At 43.7% G+C, this 14,109-nt stretch overlaps 1 protein-coding gene across 1 annotated transcript; it reads left to right on the forward strand.

The window, feature by feature from the left end:
• The first annotated feature begins 468 nt into the window (after positions 1 to 468).
• On the forward strand, positions 469 to 14,007 carry smad3b (SMAD family member 3b). The gene is made up of 12 exons (XM_061282527.1): positions 469 to 610; positions 4,837 to 4,934; positions 6,822 to 6,913; positions 7,959 to 8,444; positions 9,237 to 9,430; positions 9,509 to 9,643; positions 9,948 to 10,022; positions 10,104 to 10,154; positions 11,074 to 11,286; positions 11,586 to 11,723; positions 11,857 to 12,001; positions 12,565 to 14,007. Exons 4-12 carry the CDS (start codon positions 8,242 to 8,244, stop codon positions 12,686 to 12,688), a joined length of 1,278 nt encoding a protein of 425 aa, XP_061138511.1. The 5' UTR covers positions 469 to 610; positions 4,837 to 4,934; positions 6,822 to 6,913; positions 7,959 to 8,241; the 3' UTR covers positions 12,689 to 14,007.
• Positions 14,008 to 14,109: the final 102 nt, after the last annotated feature.

Below are 14,109 nucleotides of genomic sequence, written 5' to 3' on the forward strand. Positions count from 1 at the left end.
GAACACCAGAGAAGAAAGCGCATCTGTCATGGCGGACTCCGTATCATATCCGGATTTAAAAAAAAAAAAAAAATCTTTTTTTTTTGTACCCATGTATAATGCGCACCCCAGATTTTAGGACACTAAATTAGTTAAATTTTGCGCATTATACATAGGAAAAAACGGTATTTGTGTTTTGAAGTGAAAAGGGCGCAACCCTATTGTTTGAGGCACGTGACCAAAATAATGGAGAGTTAAGACACCGTGGCATTTTGACAATTGCACCCATGCCGCCTCAAAACTTCCAAAGCTAAGCCATCAGTTTGTTTGTTTTCCTGTCAATTTGAATGTGGAGAGCAAACCTGTTTGATTTTGAATATCACGCGTTAATGTCATGAGGTCGTCCATGGCTGCGTTTGCGTTTATTGACAAAGATCAGCGTTCCGAGTTCCACGTGCTTACTTCAGTTTGTTCCCACACAGGCTGACAGATGGAGGGGTGACGTCATCGCTGAGAGGACATTCTTCAAGTGAGCGCACTTGGACGTCAGTGGAATATTGGTTTGTGGCGGCGTCCTGCCACCTGTGACGGGCACTCAGGACACACAGACCCTGCCAAGTGTCAACTTCAGGTGACCGCTGTCCATTAAGACACTGATGAAGAACTTCACTTGGCGATGAGAACAGAAGGCGGTCGGTGGCTGAGATGCACGCGCTTGTTTGGGCCCGGTCCCGTCGTGTTGTAAACGTGTCGGGCCGAGGCGGCTACCGGACACGCTCGACGGGATCTGGGCGGCAGATGACGGCCCGCAGCGTGACAGCCAACCCGTAAAGTATTAAGCCTTTAAGAGTCGGCGGATGTTTGGTGACATCAAAGTGGAGTCGGGAAATGGGTTAGCCTCAGATAACTTTGATATTTCAAAATTAAAACACTTGATATGACATTTGCTAGTGGTTAGAGGTGATCTCAGATGACGCCTTCAGGGAACTAAGTGCAGTGGATGAATAAATGTGGAATCATTTCATTTACCGTTTTTTTCCATGTATAATGCGCCCCCATGTATAATACGCACCCTAAAAATGGCATGTTGATGCTGGAAAAAAGCCTGTACCCATGTATAATACGCACCCAAATTTGGACTCCTACTTAAGTCCGTGAACGTAAAATTATTTCAGAAAAAATATCTTTGGGAACAAGCGGATGTTATTCTGCCGGTCAGTATCACTCGCTAGCATACTCAATAGTGAAGAAATGTTTCGGATTTGTGTAGGGTACATTGTGACAGACAGCAAACGAGCAGGTGATCGAGCAAGCGTCTGGTACGAGAGCATTGTGTTCGTATTTCGTGTTTGAAGTGAACAGCAGAGAAGAAAGAAAGCGCATCTGTAATGGCGGCCTCCGTATCATATCGGGATTAAAAAAAAAAAAAGAAAAAACTATTTTTTTTTTTTTTTGGTACCCATGTATAATGCGCACCCCAGATTTTAGGACAATAAATTCGTTAAATTTTGCGCATTATACATGGAAAAAAACGGTATTTATTATTGATCTGTTTTTTGTTATACGGAGAAGCTAAGCTCGATAATGGTCTTTTAAAGAGAAATTATTATTTTAAATAACTTTTTATCATATATTTTAAGACAGGCATGTTGTAAAAAAAATAGCTAATAGTTGACACAGTGATTTTTAAAATGTAGATTCAAAAAAAAAATCTGGATTTTTCGCCTTTTTGTTTATACAAAAACATGATTTTCCAGCCACTGAAGAAAAACCGCTGGCCTGTTTTCCCGATTGACAGCGCGCAAATGTGTTTTCATGTGCGTCGAGATCGTTTTGCATCGGCGTGTGGACTTGGCCCCAACGTGATCAACAATACGTTGCCGTGACCTCGCTTGTACGCTTCCAATGTTGGCGGGACACGACAAAACATTCTTGTCCGATGAATCTCCTTCTTGACTATGTTCGCGTTTTCTCCTTCAGCACGCCATCTTGTGCTCTTCTTCCCCCCTTTTTTTTTTTCCATGTTGTCAGGGAGGGAGAGAAATCTGCCTGCTCCCAAACTTGTCCGGCTCTCCACCTTACGTTCCACACAGGAAACCAAACGGCACTATTTGGAGCCCCTCGAGAGCCGGGGAGGAAATAGTCCACAGTGCGAGCGAGTTATGCAATTTTACTAGCGTCAAAAAATATTTCTTATGAATGGGCAACACTTTCCTGGGGGCCACGTGTGGAAGCTTCTGCTGGCCGGCCCAGAGTGAGCGTGCGGCAGCTCTGTGAGGGAGTGCAAGTATTCTGTCGCGGTTAAACGCCAAGGCCTGGTGCTGATTAAGGTCCGTTTGTTTTTGTCGGAACACAAAGCGACAGACGGCCTCCTCCCCGGATGATAAATAAGCTAGGCGAGGATGAAATGTTCATCAATGAAATTCTTTCACAGCAGGCAGAAGATGTTTGCTGTGAAAAGATTTTTCTTCCAAAAATGTTTCCGCTTCAAAATGGCCCGATGGAGTTTGGACTTTTTCAAACTACTTCTCAGTCCTAGCCATGCATAATAAACTGGGCAGTTGATCAGCGGCCTAATTCTTTGTCCAAATAGCCAAGATAAAGACAGAGAGGAGAGTGCTAAGCAGTAGCCTTGCCTCTCCTCCCTCCCTCCCTCCCTCCCTCCCTCCCTCCCGTCCTCCCCGAGGGGATCGGATGTTCTCAGCCGTTATAAGCAAGCAAAGCTGGCGGCCGGCAGACCGTCTGGCTCCAGAGCGGTGCGGGCACACACACTCGCGCACTCACACACACACACACAATGCCAGACCTTCTGTCATGAGGTTTGCTTTCACTGAGGTCAGCTAAACAAGCCCGAAAGCCTCCAAACGTAGCCGTGAGGCTCCGCCGACGTCACCCACTTATGACAACACACTTTTATTTCCTTCCTACAGTGTCCGTCCGTGTCTTGCTGGTGTTGTGTTGTGTTGTGTTGTGTTGTGTTGTGTTGTGTTTGCACGATGGCGGTCACTGGAATGACGCTCCACCCTCTCTCTCACCTTTAATGTTGTGACTGGACTTCAAAGTGTGTGCATGTTCTTACCGTTTGCATTTGAAAGTGTTTTTGTCGATATTATCACGATGATCTTTGCAATCACAATTTGGAACTTGAAATGAGGTGAGAATTTTCAGAGACACACTTAAATTATTATTTTTTTTAATTGCAATAAACTTGTTTCAGGGTTGTGTCCGATTCCCGCTGTGGCTGTTTTTCGTTTCAGTTAATCCTCTTCCTCGTGGCCCACCTTTAAGAATGCACCCCCCCCCCCCGCCCCCCCTTCTTCTCTGACCTCAACTCTTCTGATGTTCACGTCCAACTTAAAATAGCGCCACTCACTCTTATGTTTACGCTGGCTTCTCTTTGGGAGGTAGGAAATCAAGGATTTGTTGTCTGACTTCAGTATGTGATGTGTTCTGCAGACCACTGATTGGTCCTTGAGAAAACCCAAAGTGGTCTGGGAGGAACGTACAGTAATGCCTCAAATGGCTACACATGCAATATTTTCATCGTATTTTAACCAACGAAGTAGGCGCCTACTTGGTTCGGCCGGCCGGGTACACACACAGACATTCCAGCTGTTTATGTCCCAATTTTGTACTTTCCCAACCAAGGACGTCAAACGACTATCTTATTAAGTTCTTAGAGCTGTGAGTGATGCAATAAATAAAAGGTTGAGCTGACTAACCAGTTTTATAGGCGGAAATAAAGCTGCACGCGCTTGTCTATGGATGGATTGTCTTGATTTCAAATGAAAAGAAGTGAATTGAAACTACAAACAACTTAAAGCAATCCATTTTTAACAAAACAGGATTTAATCCGATGCATTTGATGTCACTATTTTCGCTTGTTTATGTGTTTTAAAAAAAGCAATATAATGCAGCATGGCTCTTCCAAGAAGGGATGAGATTAGGGTGTGTCTCATCCAAAATCATCTTGAATCAATAAAAAGGAACTTTGCAGATGTGCAAACACAATAATAAACATACAGACACATTATGAACTAAGAAGTGGGAGCGTGCCGTTTATAGTAAAACACACCGTGTTCCCTTAAAATGTTTCTTTTTTTTTTCCCCTTTGCATTTGCTCCCACGCATCTTTCCAGTACAAGCTTCCCTCCTTTTTCTCCACCTACTTTTCCTTCTCGCCCACCATGTTTGGGGACCCCTCCTCTCTCGCTCGCTCGGTCGGTCGGCTCCTCTGAATGAGCTGCCCTCAGATTACTGGGCCTTGCGGAGCTTGTCTATCAGAAACATGTGTGCATGGTTGAGGGCGGCTGATGGGAAGTCCTGCGTCAGGCGGCTCAGCCTCATTTCTCCTAAAGAGCAAAGTTGAGAGAAAAAAAAAAAAAGCAGTACAGCACAGCAGTGAGCCAGTTCAAAGCGTAAACTTGATGGCCTTTTACAGGATATGATTTTCCACTGAACGGATAAACAGGAAGTTATTTCCTTTATAATCATCATTTTCTCTCCATATTTCAAATGTTTTCTTTTTGTAAAGCAAAATATAGTGCACTTCAACTCCATATACTTTTCTACAGTCACATCAAGACACACGTATTCCCTTTTTATATCAAGTATTCAAACAAATGTTATACTGCCATCCAGTGGTCATCATGGTTACTGCCGCGTGAGAAAACAATGCCTGAAGCCAATTCCATAGAGAAAGATCCCATTCGTATTCTTTTACTTTTGTGTTTTGCTGTCCTGGATAAGCAGAAGGAAATCGATGGATGTACTTTGCTGTACTTTATTTTCTAATTCTACTCGACAATCCTACACTATTCTGCATAATCTAAAGTGCATTTTGTTTTCTTTTTTCAGTGACTTGTTCGAAGAATCTTACCAAGCCGAGAAAGCATCCGTCAAAGCTGAGAGTGGGCCAGGCCAGCAGGCAGAGTGGAAAAATCCACAGCATTTAGGTAAAGCCGCATGTCATAAAGGCAACACTAATGAGGCAGAGGTTTCGAGAGGGGAGCAAATGGTTCACATATGGATTGGAAAGAGCTCAGGCATCACAGCTATGTTGTGGATTTCATGGAGTCAAGTCATCCGACTGCACCTTTTTTCCATTTATTCCTGTTTGCTTGACCCCCAAAAACTTCGATACCTCACAATGTTGAGAGAACTACAAATGCATGAGTTCTAAATTCTGCTGATCGTGCAACAAAAAAAAAAAAAAGACCACACACTGTGGTGCCAATGCATAATTGATACATGAAGCTTGATTGCTTTCTTTTCCTCTCCTGGAGCCACATTAAATCCTCCGCTAAGCCACATTAAACTCCATTTCCGAAGATGATAAAACGCAAGTCTTAACAAGGGACGATAGGGCGATCAAACTGAAGCGTGCTATGGATCCAGCAAAGGATATCGTTAGAGCAGCCAATAAGCAAGCGGCCCCAGTGCCTGAAGCGCTCGGAAAGAAGCAAGTTTTAATGTTCAAGAGCAAGGCTTAATTATCCATTCACGGCAGATATTGCCAAAGGGCTGCGACTATGGCAACCTAATAGAAGACGGCGTTCCTCCTCCCTCCATCTATGCAGTCAGAATTATTCACTGCATTAGCCAGCGTTCATAGCGAGCAGGCAATTTCATGCATATGGATACAGTGGCGTGGCTCTTAGCGGGGGAGCTTTCTGATTGCTCCCAAACTCATTTCACAATCATTAGTTTTGGAGGTGGACTGAATGATTGAGTATGTGCAGCACATTTGGGAAGATGTCACCTTCCTCTTTAACTTTTTTTGTGAAGGCTGTTAAAGAGATTAAATGGCATTTGGGGGGGGGGGGAGTAGGAATAAGTGAGGAGACTCGAGAAATACTGGGAACGTGCTTTTCTTTTTTGTTTTTTCTTAAAAGAGCCATCGTTTGAATGTGTAGGGCAAACATGAAGCCATTTAGCCCGGGGGAGGAGTTAATGAGTCGTGGCCAAGTGCTGCATTGCATCCATATGTAAGATCTTTTGGAAATCCTCTCATTCAACTTAATTCTGTTATGGACCATTGTACGCAATAAACATGTAAATTGAGCGTATGGAAAAGACTATAAGTCTGAGGTCTTGATTTATTGATCCAATTCAAATGAATGTTTACCAATAGTAAAAGGAGACATTGCAATATACACCAAATGAAATTGTGAAATTGCATTGAGGTCAAAGAGGAGACAATGCAAATGGCATGTAAATAAAGCCAGAGAATGCACCATCGCAGAAAATTGAGAGTCGTCGTGTCGTGTGTGGATGCAAATGTCTTATCGCTTGGTGGCTTGGATTCAGGGCTCGTTCTTCCTGCGTGGGTTTCCTCCGGGTACTCTTGTTTCCTCCCTCCCACATTCCAAAGACTTGCACGGGAGGTGTATTGGACACTCGAAATTGCGCACAAGTGTGGTTTGGAGTTTGAAGAGTTGTTCGTCTGCTTTTTTTAAACTATTATTCAACACAGATAGTAATGTTAAACAATGGCCACTAGATGGTAGTGTTGCGTCGGGAGCGTCTTCGAACGCTTCGACTATGTTGTTGCGCCTCTTTGACCCCGCACTTGATTGCATGAAGACAATCAAGTCAATATGGAATAACTGCAATTTAGACATTTGTTTTACATTTATTTCAAAAGTCTGTATTAACTGGTAGCCGTTTGCATTGAAAAGGTTTAGTACAGAAAATAAACGCAAATGCTATGTTACACTAAAAAATATGATTGACTCAAATAGGGACTAAGGGTGTTTATGGATTCAAACGCATGTAGCCTGGGTTTATTTAAAGAAGCCATCGACATGCTGATGTCTGCTGAGAATTTCTCCTCCAAGCAGTAATCAACCCATGAGGAATGCGCTGATAAAGGTGTGAGCAATCTCCAGTGATGGCGGGGTGCCAGTAGCTAGTGGGGGACCTACCTGACCAGGTGAGTCATGAACAGCACAATGTGTTTTGAAAAGGAAGAGTCGATTTTGGAACATAATCCAAACGTTGCAAGAAGTAGTTGGTTTCATTGGAATGAAGGCGATGCAATCGTCTGCAAGTCTCATCTCGTGTGTCAGTATGTCAAGTGAGAATCTGGATCACAATAATGTTCCTCTATGGATTTCCTCTCGTTGCTGGGAGATCCTTGTCAAAGTATTGTGACAGCAGACCACCTGATCACATGCTCCTTGTTTCCCACGAATACGGCCATTGTTACACATCGCATTGTGTGCGCACTCATTACTTATTCACACGGCCGCCCGGCCTTTTGTTCCTCGCTCGCTCCGTAAGACCTTCGCTGGGCCTTCTGTGGCCCATCTGCCCCGCAGTGTCGCACAAGCCCCCGAAAATCCTCTCGCAAGGACACACGCAACAATTGTGCTCACCAGCTGTCTGTCTGGTGTTCCCTCCCTGCCATGGCAACAAAGTGGGGGACGTGGATTACAGCATCCATTGGTAGCTACCCCTTTCCTCAGATGGTGTCATGTGTGCATTCTATTGAACGGGTTATCTTTCTGTGCTATTTGACAAGTTGACAAGCTCATCATTATTTCCATTTCAAATACAGACCTTTTGTGAAATTTTAGTTTGTGTGCATAATTCATGGAAGAAAGCCCTTTTAATTGCATCATCTCGTTTTCTAGACATACCCATGAATAAAAACATAAAAATGAAAAGTCATATGAAAAGGAAACATTTGGCTGGACAAATCATTGCTTCATTATTATTTGCAAAGTCGTGAAGCTGATGAAGTACAGATATCAAACTGAAAAGTCATTATATGCAATCATTTGATATGAGTAAAAATGACATGAGCTGATAAGCAAAAGAAAAAACAAGGGACGTGACGTGTTTTGTTGTTGTTGTTGACGTCGTTGTTCGTGATAATGTTGTGTTTTTAATGAACGTGTAGTTAAATGTGTTTTTATTTATTTTAAAATGTATTTATTTATTTTAAATTTATTTATTCTGGCTGCTCGGTGCAGGTAGAGGGATGAGCAGCTGATGGATGGATAGATGGATGGAGGGAGGAGGAGGAGGAGGAGGAGGAGGAGGAGGAGCAGACAGGCGGATGTTCTCCTCCTCTCTGACCGACACTCCGTCAACTTGAGCGGACAGAGACGCGAGCGTGAGCCCCTCCCGGCTACCGGCCATCCGTGTGCCTGGGAAGTCCAGTCTCGCAGACCCTGTAGCTGACCGGCTGGGGAAAAAAAGCTGGATCGGAAACTTGAAATTAAATCAGTGTTAATTAATTGCGACATTTGAAAAATGTCCATCTTACCGTTCACGCCTCCCATAGTGAAGCGGCTTCTCGGTTGGAAGAAGGGGGAGCAGAACGGCCAAGAGGAGAAATGGTGCGAAAAGGCGGTGAAAAGTCTGGTGAAGAAGTTGAAAAAGACCGGACAGTTGGACGAGTTGGAAAAGGCCATCACGACGCAAAATGTCAACACCAAATGTTTAACCATACCAAGGTAAGGAAACCCGAACGCTGGCTAAGCTAAGCTAGCGCTAATGACAGCTACCGTTGTCCTGGTAGCTAACTTGCTAGCTTTAGCATTTCCAATTTTATAACTAAAAAAAAACATGTTACTGTGTTTACTTCTGTTTATGGAGACCGAATGAATGAAAAAAAAAACCATGCTTCGTTTTTTTTGGGATGACGTGTTACGATTCGGTCTTATTTCATAGACATGATCATATGAGTAATTGACCATGTTTGATCTTTCATATGAATACGAGATCAATTATTGGCATTAACCGACATTTGAGTGTGTGCACCAGCAATAAGCTTAAGTTCTGCTCGGTCATTTTGTAAATGGTTTCAAATGTGACTCAAGGGAATGTTTAGACTAGACTTTGTGTAGTTTGGAAAAAATGGGAAGGCACTAATCGTGACGTAGTTGTAAGATTAGGTGCCTGGGATGATAGTAATATAAGGCTGAATAAACAGTCACAATATGCCCCTTCCGCCCGTTGCACACCTTCTGAATGTGGGTGGTAGCTGCCTTTAAAATAGCTTTTTGGGGTGGCAATGCACTCTAGGGTGTGGGCCACTATTTGGATTGTGGCTCACTTTAGAGACTAACATGACGGAATTGTTTGTTTCATACTCCCAAACGTTTATTCTTTTCATTAATGTAACATTGAAGACTCTTGGTTGGGAACTGAAAGACTGATACGGTAAAGTCAGCCCAGATCGCTCGTCTTGCTGTTCCGGGTAATAAAACGGGGTGTCCTTTTTTTTTGTTGACTGCACGTTTCAGATCATTAGACGGCCGACTCCAGGTGTCGCACCGAAAAGGTCTCCCTCACGTGATCTACTGTCGCCTGTGGCGCTGGCCCGACCTGCAGTCGCACCACGAGCTGCGGGCCATCGACCAATGCGAATACGCCTTCCACGTAAAGAAAGACGAAGTGTGCGTGAACCCCTATCACTACCAGCGGGTTGAGACGCCAAGTAAGTGGTGCTTGCTAGCTACCACCACACGCTTCAAATAAAAAGTCATTCCTAATGAGAATCTGTGCGTTCCCCCAGTTTTGCCACCTGTTCTAGTTCCACGCCATACTGACATCCCAGCAGAGTTCCCGCCACTGGATGACTACAGTCCCTCCATCCCTGAGAACACAAACTTCCCTGCCGGCATTGAACCACAGAGTAACTACATACCTGGTGAGAACAGAGGAATCAAAAGCACGTATATATGTCATCTCTTGACATGACAAAAAAAATAAAAAATAATTGTTGCCCTGATTACCAGTCATGTGACTGAATTGGGAAATCAAAAGTTGGAAATAACATGTTTCACTCTGGTAAAACACGTAATAAAATAAAATTAGTCATGAATTAAATTCCAGAAATCAAAGGACGCACTATTTTATTTTATTTTATTTTATTTTATTTTATTTTATTTTATTTTATTTTATTTTATTTTATTTTATTTTATTTTATTTTATTTTATTTCATTTTTGTCCAGAAACTCCCCCACCCGGGTACCTGAGTGAAGATGGCGAGACGAGCGATCACCAACTCAACCACAGCATGGACACAAGTGAGTCCACTGCTTACACAAGTTCGGCCTCCTATTTTCAATGATACATATATGGACCAAATGTGTCCTTCTATATTTCAGGTTCACCCAGCCTCTCGCCCAATCCTGTGTCCCCCACAAATAATAATTTTGGTAAGTGTATCATTGATCATTGTGTGCAATCGCTGTTAACTTATCTGATTTGATTCAATATATGCTCTTGCATCATTCAATTCAAAGAGCCATGACACTGCCATGTTTTTAATATGTCGGTGACCTCGTTGAGTTACATGGGGCGAACTATGAATAGCTACTCTCAGGCATGAACGTGTTGATGTACCTAATGTGTCGGCTTGCGGAGCGTATAGCATCTGTCCTCTGCTCGAAAAGTTGACTTGCCAGGTGCAGTGTGCACTTGAATAAATAAACCCCGCCTTCACCCCCCAAAAGCAAGTGCTGCTGCTACCAGCCGCTCTGCTACGCGACACGCTGATTTCGATCGGCACAAACGGAAATAGTGCGTAACACTCAAAAGGAGCGGCAACCAAACTGTTTCTTGGGTCGCACACAAAACCTGAGGTCTTGCTTTAAATAACTTTATAAACAAGCCATCCCACCAGATTCTCAAATAGATCCCCACGTTTAAATAAACACCTGCGAGTGGTACAGCTGAATAAAGAAACACCGCCGCCATCCAGGGGTGAAAAGAATTCATTTCATTCTACCAGTTTCATTTGTTGACTACTTTTGCTCGCTCACCGACGAGTACCGAAAGGTTTTCAAGCGACCTATTTGAGACACTGACTGAGTAACGGTGGTATGAATGGGGTCGTTGTCTGCGTTGCGTTCAAGTCGACGGTGAGATCAGGTACAGACGGTCATGTAATCACGGTGACATTTGCAAAGCCGCAGGGAGGTCAGCTTCAAAATCAATTGGCCATGCCTTCTTCACTGGGGTCGTGGGAAAGAAGCGCAGGAGACAAACGAACGGCAAGCATTGTCTGCCGTGCGCATCTTGCCAATGAAATGCGAAGCACATTTGTCCTCCTTTGGTCTTTGTTATGAACCACAGACCTGCAGCCCGTGACGTACTGCGAGTCCGCCTTCTGGTGCTCCATCTCCTACTATGAGCTCAACCAGCGTGTGGGAGAGACCTTCCACGCCTCCCAGCCCTCCCTCACGGTCGACGGCTTCACCGACCCGTCCAACTCGGAGCGCTTCTGTCTCGGCCTGTTGTCCAACGTGAACCGCAATTCCACCGTGGAGGTCACGCGCAGACACATAGGTAATTGGCATGGGCGCACTCGGACTTGATTTTTTTTTTTTTTTTTTTTTTTTTAATTGAGTCAACGTTGCCGAATTGCTGACGAATCTAAACGTAGTCAACGTTGGAAGGAAGGAAGGAAGAAAGAAAGAAAGAAAGAAAGAGAAAGAAAGAAAGAAAGAAAGAAAGAAAGAAAGAAAGAAAGAAAGAAAGAAAGAAAGAAAGAAAGAAAGAAAGAAAGAAAGAAAGAGCCACCTGCGTGCCAATATTTTCAACCAGAGATGACATTTGATGCCGATTTCAATGGTTCCACTTTTTAGGCCGGGGCGTCAGGTTGTACTACATCGGCGGGGAAGTGTTTGCTGAGTGTCTCAGCGACAGCGCCATCTTTGTCCAGAGTCCAAATTGCAACCAGCGCTACGGATGGCATCCCGCAACTGTCTGCAAGATCCCTCCAGGTGCGCGCACACGGGAAGTCGTACACAAAAGTTTCAGGAGGACCGAGGATGAAATCTGGGCCAGTGAAGTTGACAACAAAGATGTTAACTCTCTTGTTGATGAGAGACATAAAGCCTGCGTCCTCTTTGTTAGGTTGCAACTTAAAGATCTTCAACAACCAGGAGTTTGCCGCTCTCCTTGCTCAGTCGGTCAATCAGGGCTTCGAGGCGGTTTACCAGCTCACCAGGATGTGCACCATTCGCATGAGTTTCGTCAAAGGATGGGGCGCCGAGTACAGGTAAAGTGAGAGCCGTGCTTTTGGTGGGGATGTCAACTTTCTTGGCTGAATGATAAAGAGTGTTGGACACTGAGGAAGGAAGTTGGGGGGGGGGGGTCTGCTAAGTGCAAACATGAGCCGGTTGAGTAACGGCGAAGGAATGTGGCAGGCATGCAGTGGGAGGTGAACGTGTATCAGAGACACTGGCGAGGGGGGGATTTCCCAAAAGGCCAGAGTCCTGCTTGTGTTTCTGGCACCCTGGATGACATTAGAGTAGGGATGAAGAATTGATCCAATTCAATTTAGCTTGAATTTAACATAGAAAACCGAAACGTTTATTTTGGTCAATCGGATCTGGTTTATTGTAATACAGATTCATTTATTGCTTGTGTTTGTTAAAAAGAAACAAACATGCAAAGGGGACACAAGAAATAATTGTATATCCAATCACAATACGGCGGTCACAATTATATTCTTCTCCTAAATGGTTGAGCCTTACTTCATTGATGACATTGGCTGGATCCTCATGTCTAATAGTGTTGAGTAAATAGTTTGACAACCTTTTTTTCACCCCTATTTGGCAGACGTCAGACGGTGACCAGCACCCCCTGCTGGATAGAGCTGCATCTGAACGGCCCTTTGCAGTGGCTGGACAAGGTTCTCACCCAGATGGGTTCTCCCAGCATCCACTGCTCCAGCGTGTCTTAAGAGGCAGCCGCCGGACCACGCCGGTTTTTCCCTTCTCTCGGTGCAGAGGAGGAAAGAGACGGTATTCGTCGGCTCGCCCTCCCTTGCTGTCACTTTTAACTTCACGCACACACGTGCTGCTCTTTGCTTGGCTCTGTTTAAGTGTACACGGGTGATGGTCCTTTTGTGGTGTGTGTGCGGCCACCGGGTGTTATCTGTACTTTTCACGCACACAGCCTTTCTTTTTTAACATCAGCGAAAGTAACCATGCGTCGCAAGTCTCGTATTTATAGTGATGTCACTGGAGTTGCACCCACAGAGGCATGGCGGGACATCTTTTATGAAACTTGGTGGAGGGGTGGGCGGGGCAATTGCTTTTCAATTTCCATTGGTTCTTCTCAGGAAATACAACAGAAAGCTTCATGTAAAATTAGCTATTTTTTTCAATGTTCCAGAAATACAGACAACCTCGAGGACTTTGTCAAGTTGGTGTGACAACACTCCTCCCGCCTTGTTTATCCGAATTTAAAACATTGATTCTATGAATTAATTCAACCCTTGAACTGGTCATGTTCCAGTATAATTATTTTTACAATTAGTTATCAATGCAAAAAAAATAATGTAATTCATCTTTTAAGTACAAGGCACTTTTTGCCACCAATAATTCATCATATTAATGAGAATTTGATAATGACTTCTTAATTGGTGTTTTATCTATTTTAAACAAGATCAGCACCATTTCGTCTTGGATTTTCGAAGAAAAAAATATTTTGCTCAATGAAAAGACATTTTCTAAGTTATTTTTTCATACAGTCCTGCGTGAAAATACTTTTTTTTTTTAATTATTGCCTCAGTATCATTGTACATAAGTATTTATAGTTTGTAATTTCTTGTAGTTAAACAAAAATGGGACTGCACAACTCGACCATACGGCACAGGCAAGTGTACATGTTCAAGACTCCGCCGACTTTAATGGTGACTTTTCACAGCTCTGGTTGACTTGCCGTGCGCATAACAGAGAGACGGACATAGTTTTGCAGTTATTGAGGCCCGTTTGGATGGAAAACCAAACGTAGCAAGTACAGTCCAATGCACTTTTGACTCTTGTACAGCTTCAGTTGTGGTGATTTCATGTGTCTAAAAATGTCAACTCAGTGTTAAGTCATGTGTCTTTGAAGATGCAGTGTCAATTAATATAGTAAGAGCGAATGGCTGACGTAAGTTGATAACATTGCATTGGGTAGACGAGAGCTTTGTCCGCTCTTCAATGTCTCATGCAAGTCAAAGAGTCCCTTTTATTTTGTTATGCGAAATGTCGAATAAAGTAATATAAATGTCAAGTATTTGCTTCCAATATGAGGTATCTGCGTTTTATTGCCCATGTGACAATGAGCGGTTAGCCGCCACAGAGCACAAGCCTTGTGTTGAGCACAAAGAAATGA

Source organism: Syngnathus typhle, linkage group LG7, assembly GCF_033458585.1.
Source record: "Syngnathus typhle isolate RoL2023-S1 ecotype Sweden linkage group LG7, RoL_Styp_1.0, whole genome shotgun sequence".
NCBI classification, from domain to species: Eukaryota; Metazoa; Chordata; class Actinopteri; order Syngnathiformes; family Syngnathidae; genus Syngnathus; species Syngnathus typhle.

Coding starts and splice junctions, on each gene's coding strand:
- smad3b (XM_061282527.1), top strand. CDS start 8,242: ATGTCCATCTTACCGTTCACGCCTCCCATAGTGAAGCGGCTTCTCGGT. Junction 8,445..9,236: donor AAATGTTTAACCATACCAAG/GTAAGGAAACCC, acceptor TGCACGTTTCAG/ATCATTAGACGGCCGACTCC. Junction 10,023..10,103: donor CAACCACAGCATGGACACAA/GTGAGTCCACTG, acceptor TCTATATTTCAG/GTTCACCCAGCCTCTCGCCC.